The sequence below is a fragment of the Lepidochelys kempii genome, chromosome 14, assembly GCF_965140265.1.
Source record: "Lepidochelys kempii isolate rLepKem1 chromosome 14, rLepKem1.hap2, whole genome shotgun sequence".
Classification (NCBI taxonomy): domain Eukaryota; kingdom Metazoa; phylum Chordata; order Testudines; family Cheloniidae; genus Lepidochelys; species Lepidochelys kempii.
The window spans coordinates 17,637,435-17,657,730 of NC_133269.1; the positions used below are offsets into that span (position 1 = coordinate 17,637,435).

At 40.5% G+C, this 20,296-nt stretch overlaps 1 protein-coding gene across 17 annotated transcripts in view; it reads left to right on the top strand.

Moving 5' to 3' along the window:
- Nucleotides 1–20,296, top strand: part of SEC14L1 (SEC14 like lipid binding 1) — a 140,683-nt gene that overhangs the window by 36,583 nt on the left and 83,804 nt on the right. For 3 of the 17 annotated variants that reach the window (XM_073311099.1, XM_073311100.1, XM_073311102.1), the window contains one exon: nucleotides 9,379–9,470. The exons of 13 other annotated variants lie outside the window; for them this stretch is intronic. In XM_073311099.1, the coding sequence (XP_073167200.1) occupies nucleotides 9,408–9,470 (63 nt within the window). In that variant the 5' untranslated portion in view covers nucleotides 9,379–9,407. Of the gene's footprint in view, nucleotides 1–6,062; nucleotides 6,179–9,378; nucleotides 9,471–20,296 lie in introns of those variants that run through there. One more of the 17 variants, XM_073311101.1, reaches the window with a different exon arrangement.

Below are 20,296 nucleotides of genomic sequence, written 5' to 3' on the forward strand. Positions count from 1 at the left end.
GTCATTTGTTAGTTTATTAGACAAAGGCAGCCCCTGAGTCCCTATCTGAACTGAGGACTGGATGGCCCAGTGACTAGTAATTGGCGTTTCACCTCTAGGTAACCGGTTGTCACCCAGGTCACTTTTTGTCATTTAATGGCTGTTCATTCACGTATGTGAACAGACTTGGATAGCTGAGAGCAGTTTCCAGGGACAGCACTCTCACATCATTCACCCACCACCAAGTCTGGCACTAACTGATGCCTTTCTTGGCAGTCTCCGTATAGATGCCAAGAACGAACACTCACAGAAAGTGAACTAACTTCTCTCCCCTAGAGTGTGTCCCTCCAGTTCAATACAGATGTACATTGGTGGAGCAGTGAGGGGAAATTTATGAAGTCCCTTCCAAGGAACTACTGGCTAGATTTTTTTCAAAGGCATTTAGGTCTCTGTTGGTGCAGGTAGGTTCAAAAGCACCTAAGAAAGTTAGTGGCTATGTCCCATTCAAATCAATAGGATGTAGGCACCTACACTGTTTATGCGCTTTTGAAAATCCCACTAGGCACCTTCCTGCTTCTTTAGGCACGTAAATATCCTTGAAAATCTGGCCCTACCTGCTTTTGGTTAAATATGGGAAATCGGAACCTGATTCTCTTCTCAGTTACAATAGCTTGGTGCTGGTGTAATTGCATTGATTTGAATGGAGCAACTTCTGAGTTACAGTGAAATAAGAGAGATCAGAGTCAGATTCTGAAGGTACATCTACACTGCAAAAAGACCCTATTGCAGCGAGTGTCAGATCCTGGGACAGATGACTCAGGCTTGCGCTGCAGGGCTAAAATAGCAGTGTAGATATTCCTGCTCGAGCTGGAGTCTAGGCTCTGAAACCCAGCAAATCAGTTGATCCTGGCTCTGAGACACGCCGCTGTGTTTTTGGCAGTTACTGCCAGTGTGGCATCCTGCACCAATATTAAAATCCCTATATAAGTGAAAAATCGTCCTCCTTTTGCATCACAAACTCAGTGATTCTTTCCCTTCACACTGCAAAGCAGACTTGCTCCAGTATCTCACACGGATAATTGCGGGATGAAATCATATTGATTGTGTCACAGATGCTGCTGAGGTTAATTTCTCCATGAAGTCTGTGCTATCAGCCTCCTGAGTGTTCTCACAGATGGGTGAGGCAGTGAATGTCAGATCTGATGCTTAACCAAGAATATGCGCTAGCCCCCTTCTCATCCTGTTTTCGTTATTTACGATGCCAACAGATTCCTTCTTGCTGCACTAGCCCTGTTTGTTATGAGTACTGACTTTAAATTCCATATAGGAGGCACTGTATAAATGGAATAGATTTGTTACACTCACTGTGGTCACATGCTTATCCTGATTCATACATTTCATGAATCAGAACTTGGTCCTATATGCCAATACTGGTTTGCGTAAATCTTAGCATGCTATTGGCATCTGTGCTGTGACGTAGGTCAATGGAGTCAGAGTGCTGGCAGCTGAGCCTAACTGGCTTCTGAATCAATTTTCCTATAAGTAATTTGAGAGCAAAAGCAAAAAGCCTATTCCCAACTGTTAGTGACTCAGGACACCAAGACCTAAGGCTCCAGGGCGCAAGTTTCTCTAAGACTAATATTAGCCCAGTTCTCAGTCATGTGAGTGCTAGATAAATGTTACTGTAGTTGAAGTGTTCAATGAGCTACTAGTTAGCAGCGTGATCCAATGGATCAGTGACCAGCTTAAATTTCAAATGAGCTGGGTTCTTGTCTTGGCTCTGCCACAGATTCATTGTGTGACCTTAAGTGTAACATTTTATGGGCCTCAATTTCCTCCTCTGTAAAATGGGGATAATAAATACCTTCCCTGCCTTTGTACAGTACTTTAAGATCTCCACATGAAAAGTACTACGTTCTCACTCTCTCTTTCCAATCCTCTCACTCTCTCTTTCCAATCCTCCCCCAAAACTCGCTTCTTCCGTTAAGTCTTTAAAAATTCATACACCTCCTCCAGATCATCCCATCACAGCGTGCACTTGTAGGCTATGTCTATGCTGCAGTCAGGAGGGATGATTGCAGCACAAGGAGGCATACCCAAGCTAGCTTTGAGTCAGCTTGCTAAAAATAGCAGCGTAGTGGCAGCAGCATGGGCTTGTTGCCTGAGTATGTACCCAGGGTCCTGGGTGAGACTGTACGCCAGCAGCTATCCTGTGCTGGTGCCCAGGCTGTGGCTACACTCCATTTTTAGCAAGCTGGCTCAATCAAAGCTAGCTCAGCTATGCCCACTCATGCTGCAATCACACCTCTCTATTGCAATGCAGGTATACCCTTTACGTCTAAATTGTTTTGTCATGTGTGAACCAGAATGCTAGTTCACTTGGACACAGACCATGTCTTATTAATTGTTTGTCAATCATCATGCTAATTTTACCTGAGAGAGGAGTGCAGGATTGGGGCCTTTTTGTGATTTTTGGGGGCTTGAGAACTGGATTCTGTTCTCAGTTACATCAGTGAAAATCAGTTATTCCACTGACTTACCTGCAGTTACTTTTGATTTACACCAGCATATCTGAGATCAAAATTGGATCTTTTAGTTTGTAGCATTTTAATTTATTTAGGGTTTAGCAATCAGAACTTGCATCTGTCTGCGATCTGTCCTGCTGAGCATTATTCACAACTTCCCTCTTTTTTGCTATTTTAACACAACAGCAGCAAAGACAGAAGTTGCTTTTCAGTGTTTAGCAAAGTATAATTGAATTCTTACCGTGACTCTGTGATTTGTAATGAAAGGCAAGGACAAGGTCCATCCCTGGTGAAACTCCATGAACTTTTGTGAAATTATAAAAGATTAATTTTGGCCACAAGCTGTTTTATATGTGCCGAGAAAATCACAGCACACTGCTCTTGATCAATTTCACTTTAGGGTAACCATTATTTATTAATAATGTATCCTACGTCAACAATTCCCATTGACTCCAGTGAGAATATTGCCTGAAAACAGAGTAAATAACTGTTGTGTAATCAGAATACATAACACTGGAGAATGTAGTCTGAGAAACACATTCACGTGATGGGGAGTGACCTTATATAACGCACACAGGGTTTAACTTCCTTCTGTGCCTAGTAAGCCACATCCCTTAAGTGCTAAAAACATTTGTTGTGTCGTACTTTTAATCTGTATCCTCTAGGCTTCAATCCTCCTGTTCCTTTTCTTACGCATGAAAAAGACCTTTCTTCACAACCTTTCATAAGACACTTCAGTTTGCTGTTTCTTAATTCACATCCTTTCTAAAGACTCACTTCTGTGATGCCCATAAGCAGTGAGTCAACAATAATTATAAATCATATATTAATAGCAATATATTTTTTTAAAAACTGAGTGAGTCCTTCCTTTGTGTCGGTCTTGCTAAACTGTAGTCTTCAGTGTAGGGACTGATATTTTTTTTTATTTGTACATTGCCAAACACAAACACAATGTAAGCACTTAAAGAATACATTAATGACTTCTTCCCCTTTCACCAAAGACAACCTAGTTCCTTTATTTCTTTTTTTAAAAAGCCACTTTAGTGCAGATTTACTGCTTGTATTCTGGAATTGGGGGAATTGCACTAGAACTTAAATTACACAGAATCTAATGAGCTAAAATTTCTGAGTAAAGAGGACCATACAGTGGAAGCTGTATGGAGGCAAATTCCAAATGCTAAGAACATAGATATACTAATAGGATTATTTTACTGGCCTTCATATCAAGAAAAGGATATTGGGTGCTAGGGTTGCCAATTTTGGTTGGAGGTATTCCTGGAGATTTCATCACATGACATTATCTTTAATGAAAGATTATTCTATAATACCTGGAGACTCCAGGCCAATCCTTGAGGGTTGGTAACCTTATTAGGCACACAATACCGAGGACAATAAAAAAGCCAACTAAGTCTAATAACACAGTATTGCCAGGTGACTTTACCTGTGTGCACGTAAAAGTGGTCTAATGCTACAGTGGGAAAAGGTTTAGAGAAGCAGTTTCTCAACACCTTAAATAACTGCTTCTTGTAACAGCTAATATGAGAGAACAGCAGAGGAGAGGCTATTAGTGACTTAGTCTTAAATACCGCACAGGTTCGTTCAAAAAATAACTATAGTTGAATCACTAATTAATAGTGATCAAAATATAATTAAGGCCTCAGGGAAGGAATTGTACCAAAAATATTACCGTGGCACTTTAGAAAGAGGGATTTCAAAAATACAAGGAAGCTAGTCAAAAAGGCTCTTGAATGTCCAAAGTGAGGAAATTAAGATCCTTGAACAGCATGGAGGAGCATGTAACCATTCCATAATAGAATTCCAGTGGGCACACACAGAATCTGGCCCCTAATTGCTAAGTTATTATTGTAAAGCACATTAGGATACCTTGAGTGGAAAAACCACTACAGAAACCAAATTGTATTTCTTGCTCTGGGCACGTTACAGATGATATGGTTATCATTATAAACTTGCAGTGAGACAGCTCTCTCCCAGCGATCCACATCTGTAGAGCATCCCAGCCTCTGTAATTGCTGGCTGAATAGAGATAGAACAGCTAATCAAAGCCAGGGAAAGATGAGTGCTATTGGAGTGATTGGGGGGAGGGGTGAACAATGTGTGCCCTCTTTAAATGGGAGAGCATCCATTCTGTAATCAATTTACTATTGGTGGCAAACCAGCCTTCATAGAATTTTATGTTGATAACATCAGGAAAGTGAAAGTCAGAGGAGAGTTTTATTCCAGATTCATTTTATTATGAGGGGAGATACTAGGAGGGGATGGCTAGGTGGTCTAAGAGACAGGGTTTAACACTAATAAATTTATTTTTCAGTTGAAATAATGTCCTAGGCCTGAGTCCTGCAAGGAAGCAGGGACGGTGATGCAGGCAAGGGTTGGGGCAGTGTGCAGAGCCACCTGCCCTCAGATATGCCGCCACTTCCACTAGCCACCCTGCTGGAGCCTGCACCCCAAACCCCCTCCCACACCCTGCCCCAGCCCCCTCTAGCACTCAAACTCCCTCCCAGAGCCTGCACCCCCTCCTGCATTCCAACCCCCTGCTCCAGCCTTGAGCCCCCTCCCACACCCAAACTCCCTCCTAGCCTGCACCCTGAACCCCCTCCTGCACCCCAACCCCCTGCCCCAGGCTCAGCCCGGAGCTCCCTCCTACACTCCGAACCCCTCGGCCCCAGCCCAGAGCCTGCACCCCAACCTCCAGCCCAGCGGTGAAGAGAAGCGGGGGCTGGAGTGAGCGGGGGTGGGGCCTTAGAGAAGGGGCGGGGGTGTTTGGGTTTGTGCAATTAGACAGTTGGCAACCCTAGATGAAACTTGGAGGTACGCAAGACCAATCAGACTCCTGAAAGGGGTACAGGAGTCTGGAAAGATTCAGAGTCACTGTCCAAGGCGGATCCCCAGCCAGACCCCCGTATCTAGACCCCTTGCCGAGCTGCAGCAGGAGGCCTCCCAGCCTCACTGCAGGTGCCTGCTGCAGTTTGTCTGTGCTGGGGGTGGGACTCTCCCCTGTATTGCTATTATTCCTAGTGTAAAAAGAACAGGAGTACTTGTTTCAGAGTAGCAGCCATGTTAGTCTGTATTCGCAAAAAGAAAAGGAGTCCTTGTGGCACCTTAGAGACTAACACATTTATTTGAGCATGAGCTTTCCTGAGCTACAGCTCACTTCGTGGGATGCATTCCTGGTGTCTTTACATGCTGCTTAATGATGGGGAGGGGCTGCAAAGGGGCAGGCTGGGGCTGAGCGACTGGAGCGCCCCCTCCCGTCTAGTAGCACCGCTCACTGCTGCATGCTGCCAGCCTGAGGGCAGCAGGGCGAGACCTCCCTCCGCCAATCATACCAGCGCATGCGCAGGATCGGACAGCCGGCCAGATCGTCACTCCGCCTGGCTCCTCAGCCGCGCACGCGCAAAAGTGCAAAGCCAGACTGTCCCGTGCTGTGCCTAGACTGGCCTAGGATGCGCACGCGCAATACTTAACAGAGTGTGCTGTGTTTGCGTGTCTGCAGGCCGCGCATGCGCACGCGTTGGCAGGTGGCCAGGCCCCTCCTTCCCCCTGTCACTAGTATCAGCAGGCGGCCGCTGCCTCCTCCCCGGAACCGGCCGGCGGCGGCGGCTGCGCCCGGAGCCGACATGAGGCCAGAACCCCGCCGGTCTTTGTGACAGGAGGTGAGTAGGTGGCACCGACCGGCACCCCAAAGCGCCGTTCCCTGCCGCGCGCCCTCCCCCTTTCTCCCCCCTCATCCCTTCCCCTGCGCCCTCCGCGTCCCCCCCCCCGCATCCCCGACCCCTCCGCTGCCCCCTTGCTCCCTGCATCCCCTACCCTGGCCCTATTCCCCTACGTCTGTGCCCCTCTCCAGGCTGTGCCCCCGCCCCTCTCCAGGCTGTGCCCCTATCTTTACCCCTTTCCACCCTGCCCTGGTACCCCCACACTTCTCCGCCCTGTACCCCTACCTCTGCCCCTATACCGCTACATTTGTGCACCCTGCCTCTTCCTGCTTCCCCGAACCTACTCACCCCCTTTTACTTTCCCAGGGCCCTGCTTTCTCAGTGGCCACCCTCTCTGCTGTCCGTTATTTTTACTTCTCTACCCCCCTTCACACTGCTTCCCCCTGCTTGGGTCCGGTAGAGTTTAACCTTCTTCCCATCATCCTGTAGATTTTCTGCCCCCCGCCCCGCGCTAGCTCATAGCTTCTCCTTAGAATCCGTTTGCTGCTTCCCCCAGTTTTCTTCCATGTCCCGAGTCCCCCTCTGCTTCCCTGTTTGTTCCCTGCTCTCTGTTAATGCTTTCACGCGGCTCTGTTGTGCTTACACTCCCTTTCCGTAAAGGAAGGGGAGGAAACAAAGGGTACAATCTCTCTCCCCCCCCCCATTTTTTCTGATTGCTTCTGCTACTTCTTCCCGTACTTCTCCTTTTACCTCTCCTGCCTGCTTTAGGTGCTCGCTCCCTCCTCCCCCCCCCACCATTGGGCATCCTAAAGAAGCAACTTTTTTCCCTCCGGCTTTCTCTGTCTAGCTCCAGCTCTCCCAAGTTTTCTGTCCCTCCCCCTCCCCTAGCTTCTGGAAGGGGGTGGGGGGAATATATGTTTCTCCCTCTGGTCAGGGACTACTGACACCTTCCCCAATTTAAAGATGATACTTGTCTTCACTTTAGTGACCAGAGAGCTTCTTCACTGTAGACAGAAGCACTAAAATGTCAGATAAACTATTACTTTGAAAATCTTTCCAAGCTTTCTCTAAAACTTAGTCTTGAGAGTCTTGTAGTTTGGTGGGAAAGCAGCTGTGTTTTGAAGATGTTATGTCTCTGTTGATTTGTACGTACATTTTGTTCCAGTAAGGTGCTTTTGATAAAGCCCAGAAAGACACTTTGGACTTCAGATAAATTTGTCTTAAATGTCTCTCTTGAGGGAAAAGAATCTTCCCTATCTGTCCATTTTCTTTACAGTTATCTAGGTTTTGTAGCTTTTAGTCATTTGTCAAATAGCTTTAAGGTGTCTCTTGTTTCAGATGAGGTTTTTTTGTCCCCAGTATTCCTTGGCTTTAGAATCTTACCAAATACTTGTTTAACATATAACTTAAAAACTCTCTTGGAAGAGGCTGTTAATGTTCCTTTGGTATTTTGAGGCTGGTTTAGTGGAGAGGCTATGAGTTATACGTTTGAATCGTTTAGTTAAATCTTGCTATAACAATAGAAACTGTTTTCCACAGACTTTAGCAGGTATTATTTTGAGACCTATTATGTACATGAGACTGCCACGTTCATTCTTCTAAAAGCAGACTAAGAACTATCCTAGCTCATGTCTAGAAGACCTCTGTTTTATGTCTAGTCTCCATGGCTTTATAATTGTTGCCTTTTCCTTTAAATCTGTATACTGAGTCAATTCAACTAACCAAGCAAGAATATATTATACAGATTTCCAATCTGTAATGGAAAACAGTGCTGAAGTTCTACACTGCAAATGGATTTGTAATTTTTAATTCAGAATTAAAAATTAAACACTATTTATTACTGCACTTTCAGATATTTTAAAATAAATCCAGAGCGTGAATGTAGATGGATGAATTCATCACTTGAATAAATCTTTTGCCAGATTATCTGTCTCATTATTTTTTAGCATTTGTTGCTTCATGTTTCTGTTAAGTGAGACTTCTGTCCACTGTACTGTTCATCTGAAGTTGATGAGTTTGTGGAAGTAATATAGACACTGTAAGAGCATATTAGTATTAATGAGAAATATGGCTGTTTGTTCAAAGAAGTTAACATTGCATGTATGTCTTAAATCTGGCTAGCAGCCAATATTTTCATCCAAGGGTACTGATGCCAGTATTTTTTATTAGTATGCATTCAAGAAAGAACTTGATGGACCAAATTCATTGCTGGTGTAAATGAACATACTTGCTTCTGCTTATGCCTGCAGTGAATTTGTCTGTGTGTGTGTGTGTGTGTGTGTGTATTAACATATCCATAGTTTACTTAACTTATTTCCTTCTCACCTCATCAGCAAGTTGGTCCATCAGCACTTTGTATTCCTTTCATGGTTGAAAATAGTGAAGGATACTCTAATCCTATTTACACATAATACATTATTTCAGAGGAAAAAGCATCTTTTAAACGTTTTGAGATTTTACACGTTATTAGAAAATGGAATTCAGGGCCTTGTATCTTAATTGTTTTAAATTATCCCTTCAGCAATCTGAGAGTCAGAATGGGGGATTATAATAATATACCATGAATTGAGAGTTTTGCAGGGTTTTGTTCAATGGGAGGGGACTGTGTGGCTAACCTGGACAGAGCTTTTTGCATCTAACAGTATGTGCCAATAGTCATGAGACTTCTTGTAATGCTCATTTGTGAATGAGTGGTTTTGAAATGTCCCAACAGTATGTTGCTAAAATGGTAGAATGAGAACATACCAATTTGCTGCTTTTTTTTTAAACATTTTGGAAGCACTTAAAATATAGATGCTGTCTAAATATATATAGTTGCTCAGACCCTATAGTAGGGTGGTAAGTGAACTTGTATATTACACTCTTAATAACAAACCCAAAACCCGCAAACTCGTGAACATCTGTAGCACTTCTATCGCAGTGTGTGTGTGTGAGAGAGAGAGAGTAAAAAAAAAAAACAAAAAACTAATTGCAAGCAAAGAAATTTTTATGGTGGTACATCAGTATAATTTACTTCAGCTATAAGCTCAGCAGAAAAGTTTCAGCTGGTGTTAAATACTCTGTTGCCACTGCAATCTTCATGATGTAGGTTACTGTACGTGAGGAGATGGGCAAGGAATCTCTCTCATAAACTAACAACATTGAACAGTAAAACTGCCCTCCCACATGTGACAATGACATTTTAAAAATTTGTTTTTCAGGTCTGAATAGTTCTTATTAATCTGAAACCATGGTGCAGAAATATCAATCCCCCGTGCGGGTGTATAAACACCCCTTTGAGTTAATTATGGCTGTAAGTATCACTTCTTAAACTGTAATTTTCTTATTTGAATATTATTACTTGTATTGCTGAAGTGTGGTCAAGGCTTCTTTTGCTAGGTCCTGTACAGAATACAGAGTACCTGCCTTGAAGAACTTATATTTTGCTTGTCTTCTTAGACTATAAGTGGTAGGAGGGAGAGGAAATACCAAACCTTCCCCAAAGCCTTGCCATAATTTTTGGGAGATTTATTTTAGGGTTTGCAGCAGAGGTGGGTCTGAAGGAGCAGGTGTTGGTCAGTTAGGCTGTTGCAAGTGGAAGAAGGCACAAAGGTGTTTGTGTGAGAAGCTGTTGAAAGGACCGTTGAGGCTGGCATCTTTGGAGGGGCAAAGAAACACAATAGCGGATGAGCAGACACTAGCGGCAGAGCTGTGAGGAGCATTGAAACTGAGGATGAGAAGCTTAAATTTGTTACAGTGGAAGAGGGTGATGTGGTCAGAGCAGCAGGCAAGAAGTATTCTCTTAACAGTTCTATTTTGATTTAATTGGGAAGGGTTGGGGATATGAGTATAAGGTAAGGCCAGAGAGGTTGAACAAAAACACCTGTGATAAATGAAGGGGGGTGGGTAGCTCCATTTTATGGACAGCCAGCCAGTAGCTATAAAAATATTTTTAGTAGCTGTTTTTTAATTGCTCTACCTGCAAAGTGTTAAAAAGTTTTACTACTATGCATAGGTAAAAGGAAGTGAGTGGGCACCTGGCCAAAAGATCCAATGGGAAGGCTAGAACTTTTAGGGCTCTGAACCACCGCATGCTGGGGTGTCCATAAAAAGGAACTCTTTTTCTCTCTTCTCCCCTTCCACCCCCCCTCCCCCTCCCTCCCCCCCCCCAATTATCACAACACTAAACAAAGCCCATGAGGTGTGTGGTCACTAATCTATGTGTACTTCTTACAAACGAAAACCACCAGTACTGAAGAGTGACCCTGACCTAGGTTCCCACTTTAAAAATAACAGAAGTAGATCTCTGATATTGCTGTATACACTTAGTCAAAACCACAGTTGTTCAAGTTCTCATGAAATAGAAAAAGGATGTGAAGAGCAGTCACATCAACTTCTTCCCTCTTTGGTCCTAAAAAGAATAGTCTAAAGAAAGTCTAAATAAAATGCATATTATCTCATATCTTAATCCACTGAAGACCTCATTTTTGCATGTTTATGTATTGATACATTTTGATTGGTACCAGTGTATGCTCAGCACCTTGTAATGCTATTTACAAGCAATACCACAGCTGCTACTCATGTTTTCTAATATTCTATTAAACTCAGTAGTTACATATTTAATACGGCATGTGTTTTTGTAACTAAGTAAACTTGTTCCTGTTTTAGACATTTATATATACGAGATGATTTTTCAGCGAAAATTCTCTGTGTACTTTGCCATTTGAATTAAGGAGTTGTTACATTTCTATTGTGTTGAGGTAGTATTTTTATTTCCATCTAACATATCTGTCAGGAACTCTTTAAGTCAAAACAACTACCAAAAATGTATTCCTCTCATCATACCTTACTAACATCATTAAAACTGCCATGTTAAAATTAGCTTTGTGCTTTCAAACTGTTTTGTGTTTGTGGAGATATTTGTATCTGAAGCATGCTGGATTTTTTTTTTTTTTTTAAACAAAGAAAATCCTTTAAGATCTTGTGTCATCTAAGCTTTTGTTTTCTTGAGAAGAAAATACCCATAATATAAAAAGTTGAAATAACAATAGCTAAAGAATCAGAACTAATAGACTAGGAATGTATATAATGCAAAATAGTGAGTTAAACACAATACTTTGCATGACTTCAGATGTAGACTAGTGATTGTATACTTGATTTGTTTCAAACATAAACTTCATTCATAGGGCAGTTATTATCACAAGAATTCTGCTTGCAGTATATTCATTTTAAGAATATACTTGTACACCTGCAGTACCTTATTATTATATCATTGGCTTTAAATGTGTTTACGTCACTGGAAAATTGGTAAAGTCAGTAGTTAAGATGGGTTATTACTGCAGGAAATGATGAGTAGTGCTTTTTGTAAGTTAGAGCCAAACTCTAAATTTTCTTGGTTTCTATCACAGAGGTAAAATCTGTGGAGTTCACCATCAATGGTTATTTGAATGACCAAATAATGCTAGTAAGAATGTACAGCGTATTCCACTTTATGTTGAAATGAACGTTTCATAATGCACATGCTCAGTACCCAGCTTTCAAATGGTGGTAACTGTTTCAAAACAAAACTTTTTAAATGTAGCAGCAAGACAGTTCCTCATTCCAGACAAAATAATGGTACATGCCAAGTTTAAATTGCACCCCTTCAGGAAACAGTTTTTGTACATCTGTATAAAAATGTTTTTTAGGCTTGCAGACTTCTCATACTTCTTGGGGGGGAAAAAATTAAATCCCTGTTAATAGAACATGAGACATTGATCACAAGAGACTAAGAAACACCCCCAAAACTATAAAGTAATTAAAGGTGTCTAGAACAGAATAGCTTTTTCAGTGTGGTAGCATACTATTTATTGCTGTGGCAGATTGTTTTAATGAAGAAATAATGGAAACTCTGTGATCTTTATTGTAAGGGCTGTCTTACCAACAGTATCTGAAAGCTGTCTGAGAATATTGAAAGCCCTCAGACTTTTCTTGCAAGGCATCTATGAAACTGAGCTCAGTTTTGTTCATATTGAATGGTTGGGAATGTAGGATGAGCCCGAAGGAGGTGCTAACTGGTACCTGCATCCCCAACGGGACTATAGAAAGGTGTCTTAGTTGTAGTCCCACTCCAGGACTCTAAACATATCTATACTCTAAAGGCCTACAGCTCTCCTCCTAGTTGAAACTAGTTACAGCAAGTCCTAATATCAGCTCTAGGATGGAGACACCACTTAGAACTTCCCTTTTCCACTGAAGCCATCTGAATGAGTGTCCTTTGTTGCATGGTGGACCATTTAAACTGCACGCTTCCTATTCTCCCCTACTTAGGTTACAAATAAATAATGGAAAGTGATGAGAAATACCTATATACTGTGATAGTAGAATCGTGGTCCCCTTTACGTTATTCTGATACACCATGGCAAATTTTGCTTCTTCTACTGAGGGGCCTGAAACAATCCTGTTCAAAGAAAGAAAAGTAAAACTAAATTCTACTTCACTCTGACCCAGGATTGGTAAGGCAAGCTCTCACCAGTACCGTTGTGTTGCAAATACTTCATCATGGTAAAAGGAATAAATGTTTTCTCTAACTGGAAAAGTATTAGGGATATATCTCCTCTATGGAAATTCTGAAAAGTATCATTTGAAACTCTTATGTATATCTGGGGATAGCAATAGATTCAGGCCGGGGCAAATCCAGCCCCCTCTTCTTGCAGACTTGGAGGCACTCTCTGAAGAGAACTGGTGGAGTGTAAAGCTGTGGGGAAGTCAGGCACCTTGTGGATCCTCTCAGTCTTGACTGGCCATAGAGGGACACTGCATAAGAATTCCACGTAAACTACTCCAGCCATTGGTATAGAATTAGTCTCCCTGGTGAATCTTTGATTCCTCCCCGCTCCTCTGCATATCTTCCTAGTTCCTGGTCCTGCTACTTGCTCAGGGGGCTGAATTTGCATTGTTGTGCATTTCATTAGGCTTTAAATGTACCACCATGCTCTAAAAGTATGTCATTTTAAAGATTTACAGCCATTTTATTTTAAAGTTTTCTCTTTGCTAACTCCTGAAAATTATAGACTTAAAGATTCCTTTTCATGTCCCAGTTTACATAATGCTAAAAGTAGCTGAAATGGGGGAAATTACTGTTTACTCAGCCTTTTCTTGTGTTACCAAGGTTAGATAGATGGAAGAAGGAACCAGAAGAATATGCTTTCAAAACCCTTTGAGAATGCTAATGCTCTTTAAGTTGAAGAGTTTAAATTTTCTTATGTAAGTTATGCACATTGTTGAGCACACAGCTGAGTCTTTAAAATGCCAACATTAGAATGATGGGTCCCTCATATATATCATACTACTCTTGGCACACGAGGTTAAGAAATGAGCACTTGAGCCAAAAAATATAAGCTGTGATGCTGGCTGGTTGAAATGAGTTAGAGGTCCTTTAAATTTATTTTGGAAATTAAACTCAAATATTGTAAAATCAGCTGCTTTGCGATGTGCTTTTGGGGTTTACCGAGACCAGTAAAGGATTGTCACTGCCTGCCCTGTAATCTTGGGTGCTTTTGTGCTGTGTAGCTTTGACTTAGAGCCCTGATACACCAACAGCCTGCTTACAGCACACTGACCTCACCCTGGCTTGCACCAGCCTGGTTACTGCTTGCAGGGTGCAGTGCTCAGCCCCTCTCACTGTACTACTCACAAAACCGTGTCAAGCTCACTTTAAAGAGACTGTACATAGCACCAGCATGTTACTTTGAGGATTTTACTTTTCAGTTTGAAGCACTACACTGAGATGGTTGTGTGGAAAAACAAGACATTGAAGTGATACCAAGTAGAAGGAATTGGGATAGAAATGGTTACAAACAAATGTAAAAACATGCTTCAAAGACTAGAACCTAAAAATATGCTTCAAAGTCTAAAACCTAACTTAAAAAATTAGTCTCTTGTTCAAAGTAGTTTTCTCTCCCAGGTTGTTCTTTCAGCAAGGCTGGCCAGTTCTAAAAGGTATCATGTATGATAACAGTGATTTGGGGTGGTACACTAAACTGGTCAGACCAACTGAGGGTCACTGCTAGATACTGGGGACCTCCTTGCGTTCTGGCATTGGGGTGCTCTTAGGGTCACATTTTGATATTGAACAGATCTTCCAAGGGATGAGTTTGTGCATAAGGAAGCATATACCATGTTTTAATGACATCCATATTACAGATTTCAGCACCAAAGGTGTTGAGTATTTAGAGAAATATGATGAAAGTCTGTTGCACTTACATTCTGTCTATAAATATGTTCCATCCACAGTTACAAATTTCATTTTAGAAATGAAGTTTATATCCTAATTTGGTGGCTGCACATGGTTAGTGTGCATCAGACCTACACCATATGCTGTTTCAGAGTAACAGCCGTGTTAGTCTGTATTCGCAAAAAGAAAAGGAGTACTTGTGGCACCTTAGAGACTAACCAATTTATTAGAGCATAAGCTTTCGTGAGCTACAGCTCACTTCATCAGATGCATCTGATGAAGTGAGCTGTAGCTCACGAAAGCTTATGCTCTAATAAATTGGTTAGTCTCTAAGGTGCCACAAGTACTCCTTTTCTTTTTACCATATGCTGTGTTAATATTGACTGTAAGTATATATTTTTAAGAATTTGTGATCTTAAGAAAACTGGATTGAGGATTAAGGGCTAGATTTTTTTCAAAAGTGCTAAGCACCTTAAAGTGGAGACAGACTTTCAAAAAACTGTGCTCCTATTTAGGCATCTACATAAAGTGGACAAATTTTCATAAGTGCCTGGTATCCATCAGTTCCCATTGAGAACACTAGATGCTGCTGACTGCTGAGCACTTCGGAAAAATCTGCCCATAAACTACTTACACAGTCACTCAGTTTAAAGAATTAAATTACTATTCCTATTAACTGTTAAATATATTTTAGTTTCTCTTAAAACAGAAATCAAAGATCATTTTATGCTTCTTTGAAGATGAAATACTTTTTAACTGATGATAAATTGTAGCTGTAGCAAAAAAAAAGAAATTTATAATTCCTCCATTTTAGTGCAGTAGTCAAAGTACATTAAAACTCATTGAGCATAAAACTAGACAAACTAACAGAGCAAGGTTCAGTTGCAACATTTTAGTAAATGTGTGCATTTGAATTTTCTGACAAGATGACTTGCCTGCTTTTCTTAGTTTATTTTTAACAGATCTGTGAAGACTTTTGTCCGTAAGGTTCTGATTTTAAAATGAGTGAATTACAAAAAGGGAATAGAATTTCATGAAGCATAAATACACTTCACTCTTAAAGTTCTCCATATCTACTCTGTTTAGTCTTTTAGATTGTTGAACTAAAATATAATCCCTAGATCTGGAATTGTATGAAGTTTTCTTAATTGTTTCTGATTTATCAGCAGATCATCCCTTTCATTATAAAGGAATATCACTCAACTTGAAATCTAGTTACTTTTAATTCATTTTTTAAAGAAAAGTAATTTTGGGTAGTACACCTGCCCCTAAATTCTGTGCAAATTTTTGTTGCCTTCATCACATTTTCTTTTTTTTTTTTTTAATGTTCCTTTTCCCTATTGCTATGTGGAAGATCCATTGAAACAATGGACATTGGTTAACTGATAATGAAAGGGAAACCGTGAAAATGGCCATACATAAAGTTCTTTCAAGTGCACATAGTATATAGAATTTAGAGAATTGGTTATTTCTCTATTTTTTAGTCTGTCATAGTAACCTTGGGTGTAATTTGTAACAGTAGGTTTAAAATCCATACAGTGTGGGTCCTTTTTTTATAAAACATTTTTGAAATTGGAAATTAAGGAATGTAAGTCCTTCCCATCCCTCCCTCCCAGTAAATATATTTTCTTGCTATGCAGGAAGTTTGTACAATGAGGAGAATCTTAGTATGTATCTTATCTTTTATTCAAAACAGTTTATAATCTTGTGATTTTTTTCAATTATTTTTAATCCCAAACTCCATCTCTTCTGTAATTTTTTATTAAAAATATGGGCTTAACTACACAGGGAAATTTGCTAGTAGAATTATACTGTTATAACTCCCAATGTGGACAGTCCTATTGTGGAGTAAAAATGCCTTTTTCCAGTTTAGCTTATGTTGTTTTGTGTCATTGATGATGGTCTCTTGCTTCACAAAGGAAAAAAGTCTAAAAAAGCATGCAATTAATTTGTGTTTAGAATGTAACTTATTTAGAATGTCCAGCAGTTACAAAAATGTGAATTAAGTTAAGCACAAGGAAAAACTGACTTACTGCAGTTTGCATGTTCGTGACATGATTAGCTATTTCCATAGCTTTCTGTTTTTGTGGGGAAACACATGACTGTATTGTAGCTGACAGCTGCAGTTCCTTTGTTCATCAGCTGCTTCTACCCAGTTCTGGGTGGGTTTGTTTTTTGTATTTTTGCAAAAAGCCTTTCACACTTTGAAAGCTAAAACATCCTGCCAAACTTGGAGGAAGTACCACCAAGAGAAAAAAAATTCATTGAGACTCAGTGTTATTGCTTTAATCTGAAAATACTCTCAATATTTCAGTCCTCTGAAGGTGTTTAGATTATGAACATGTCAGGAGTGTGGTTGCAGGACCCATTGATCAGCCAAATGGCATTTGTCTAGAAGCTCAAAAATTCAGAATTAAACTCATGGGGAAAACTGACTGCTTTGCTTTTGACAGTGGATTACCCAGCACTACATGCGAAAGGGTATCTGGTAATTGTGGTCTGGAAAAGTATACACTGGGCAGTTTGGCAATTTTCATTTAATCTGAGGATAGCAGTTTAGAAGTGTTAAGTGCATTCATGGGGAAAGGTTGGGATGTCTTATTAAATATATTGAGTACACAGTTGAAGTTTGTGTAGGGAGATCCATGAGCATTTATCTAAAGCTATATTGGCAAATTCTTGTTTGTGATTGCTTAGAAATAGTAGTATACAACCTAAAGGTTTGTCTGTTCTGCATGGTACAGATCAACTCTGATAATTCCGCTCTTTCCATTTCCATGGAAACTTCATTGATGTCAGTTGGAGATGGGAGCCTGTAGAGGACAGAATATTTGAGCTGAGATTTGTTGTATATTTATTTTGCTGTATAGGCATTTTAAGAAATTGAGATAATGTTGTCTGTGTGTTAAGTGGGAGGAGAGACTGGATTTTGTTCCTAGCAATGCCACTCAATTGCCCGAAGTCTGTCTCAGACAGTTACTTAACTTCCTACTTATCTGTAAAATGTATATAAATACTTTTCTTATAAGGGTGTTTGGGACTTAAGAAATTAATGTTAATAAAGCTCTTTGGGATTTTTGGAAGACAATTCAACATTTCTTCCCAGCTTCATACGAGATTATGGAGAAGGGAAGAGAGTATAATGGAAAAGGGGAAAGAGGAAGGGGAAATTACAGTGCTGGAAGGGAACTCTAAGAACTTTTAGTGAAGGGCCCAAAATCCAGATTCAGGTTTACTTTCGGATTACTGTATTAAGGAGCACTGGTTGCAGCTCATTAGTTAGTGCTGAGTTCCGTTTTGTCCTTAAAGGTGGAATTCCACATCTTATTTATGTGTGTGTGTTGGGGGGGAGAGGGGAAATAAACCCTATTCTTCCCAAATTTACAGCATTGAAGTCTTAAATACATAATGAATTTACAAATTTATTAATTATTTTAACATAAGAACAGCCATAATGAGTTAGAACCATGGTCCATGTAGCCCATTATCCTGTCTCTAACAGCAGCCAATGCCAGATGCTTCAGAGGGAATGAACAGATATGGGCAATTTCAAGTGATCCATCCCCTATCGTCAAGTCCCACTTCCAGCATTTGGAGGTTTAGTGACTCCCAGACTATGGGGATGGTGTAGCCGTTGTTTGACATGTCCTCCATGAACTTACCTAGTTCTTTTTTGAACCTCCACAGCGTCCCATGGCAACAAGTTCCACAGGTTAACTGTGTGGTGTGTGAAGAAGTACTTCCTTTTGTTGTTTTAAATCTGCTGCCTATTTATTTTATTGGGTGACTCCTGGGCGGTTTCGGTTGGACATTAGGAAAAACTTCCTAATTGTCAGAGTAGTTAAGCACTGGAATAAATTGCCTAGGGAGGTTGTGGAATCTCCATCGGGGATTTTTAAGAGCAGGTTGGACAAACACCTGTCAGGGATGGTCTAGATAATACTTAGTCCTGCCTTGAGTGCACGGGACTGGACTAGATGACCTCTCAAGGTCCCTTCCAGTTCTATAATTCTTGTGAAGGGGTAAATAATGCTTCCCTATTAACTTTCCCCATACCGTTCATGATTTTATAGACTGACTTATTTGATGAAATTAGGTTAAGTATTAAACTGAGTTAACCTTTTTCTCTAATTGTTATGATTATATACCCTACACCAGAGATACTCAAGTCTTGTCTACCCTGGCAATTTACAGTGCTACAACACTCTCGCTCAGGGGTGTGAAAAAACACCCCTGAGCGCAGCAAGTTTCAGCTCTGTAAAGCACCAGTGTAGACAGTGCACTAGTGCTGGGAGCTATGCCCCTCATGGAGGTGGGTTTTTTTTAGAGCGCTCTCCCACGCAAGCCACATTAAAGCGCTCAGACTGAGGCTTTATGAGCTGCAAGCGACTCTTTGCAGCACATGATATTAAAACGCTTTGTGATTTAATTATTAACCAATATGAATGCTTTTACTATGTTGTTAACCAATTGTTAATAAAATAATACTTGGTCAGTCATTTTGCTGTGAGAATAATATATATAAATAATAGAAGAAACCATGAATTCACACTACTATTGCTCTTTTGGATAAAGTTGATTGCTAATTTGGCTCCTGAACCATTGAGGTCTGAGTATCACTACTCTACAGACAGGGCCAGATGAGCGCCTCAGGCAAATGTTACAGGGCCATTGTGACATCAGAGGTAACTCCGTCAATCACCATTCGTCTACATTTAAATTACATGCAACAATTCCATTGGTAGTGTGAGTCAGCTTCATTAGAGAGACTGGACTCTTGTCAAAAGTTCCCAACCGTCATTCTGAAATTCCATGGCCCCAAATTAGTTTGGACATCAGTGTTTGAAGTTCTTAACATTGCCTTTGCTCTACTGCCCTTAAGGTTGCTACCACATAGTTCAAACTAGTAGAAATATCTCATAGTAGCATTCTCTTCGGATTTCTTGTTTAGTATTCATGTATACGTTTTCAATTAATCCTACAAAACTAAGGAAAATTCAAGGCAAAAGCTACTGTAAGACGAAGTTCAAGTTTTGAGAGTATGTATTAGTAACTTAAGAGTAAAAAACATTACAGGGATTTTGACATCTAAACAACCCTAACTCTGTCCTCCAGTGACAAGTGGATAAGAAAACGCTTTTTAAAAATCAGTTCTTCAGACACTAAGATACCTTAATCATAGTTGTATTGTTAGTGAATGATGTCATTACGGATTAGAATTAAGACTCTTTTGGTGTCTTAAATGTGTATTTCAATATAACACATTCAAATTTCTGTTAAGCAGCCTTAACTTGGAACTTCTTGGGATTCTAATGCTTGGGTTTGGGTTAATTACAACATCCCTGTAATGTGTATGTTACCCTTAAGTTTTTAGAGTATATAGCAGTAATTAACTCCATCTTAACCCAGGGGTGTCGTGTCGTTTTGTTTTGTCCCAGAACGTATGATCAAGTTATGTAACAGCTTGAAAACACAAATTACTAACCTGCTTTAACATAGTGGCCTCTCGGTTTGACTGTGGCTTGTAATTTGCAGAACTGCTTGCTGCTGCTGTAATATCATATCCTTGTTTTAGTAATAATAGATCTTAATTGTGTAAGGTTAAAAAAAGTGCTTGTGTGTTAATGGCCCCTCAGATTTTTCAGAACTGTGGGAACGGCAGTGCAATGTTTACATTTGTTTGGGCCACAATAGGAGGGGAATGATTAGTTTCCTGACGTGAGCACTTTCTTTTCCAAGTCCTTTATTTTTCTTCATTCAGTGGAAAATGTGAATGCTACCAATGTTGGGTCCAGTTCAGGAATACAGTCTCCAATATCCTTCTCATAGGACATCTTGTCAGCCATTTTATAAATTGCATTGCTTTTTAATTTACAAAATCTATTTTTGCTGTGTAATTCATTGGCCTGTGGCTAAAGCCCTCC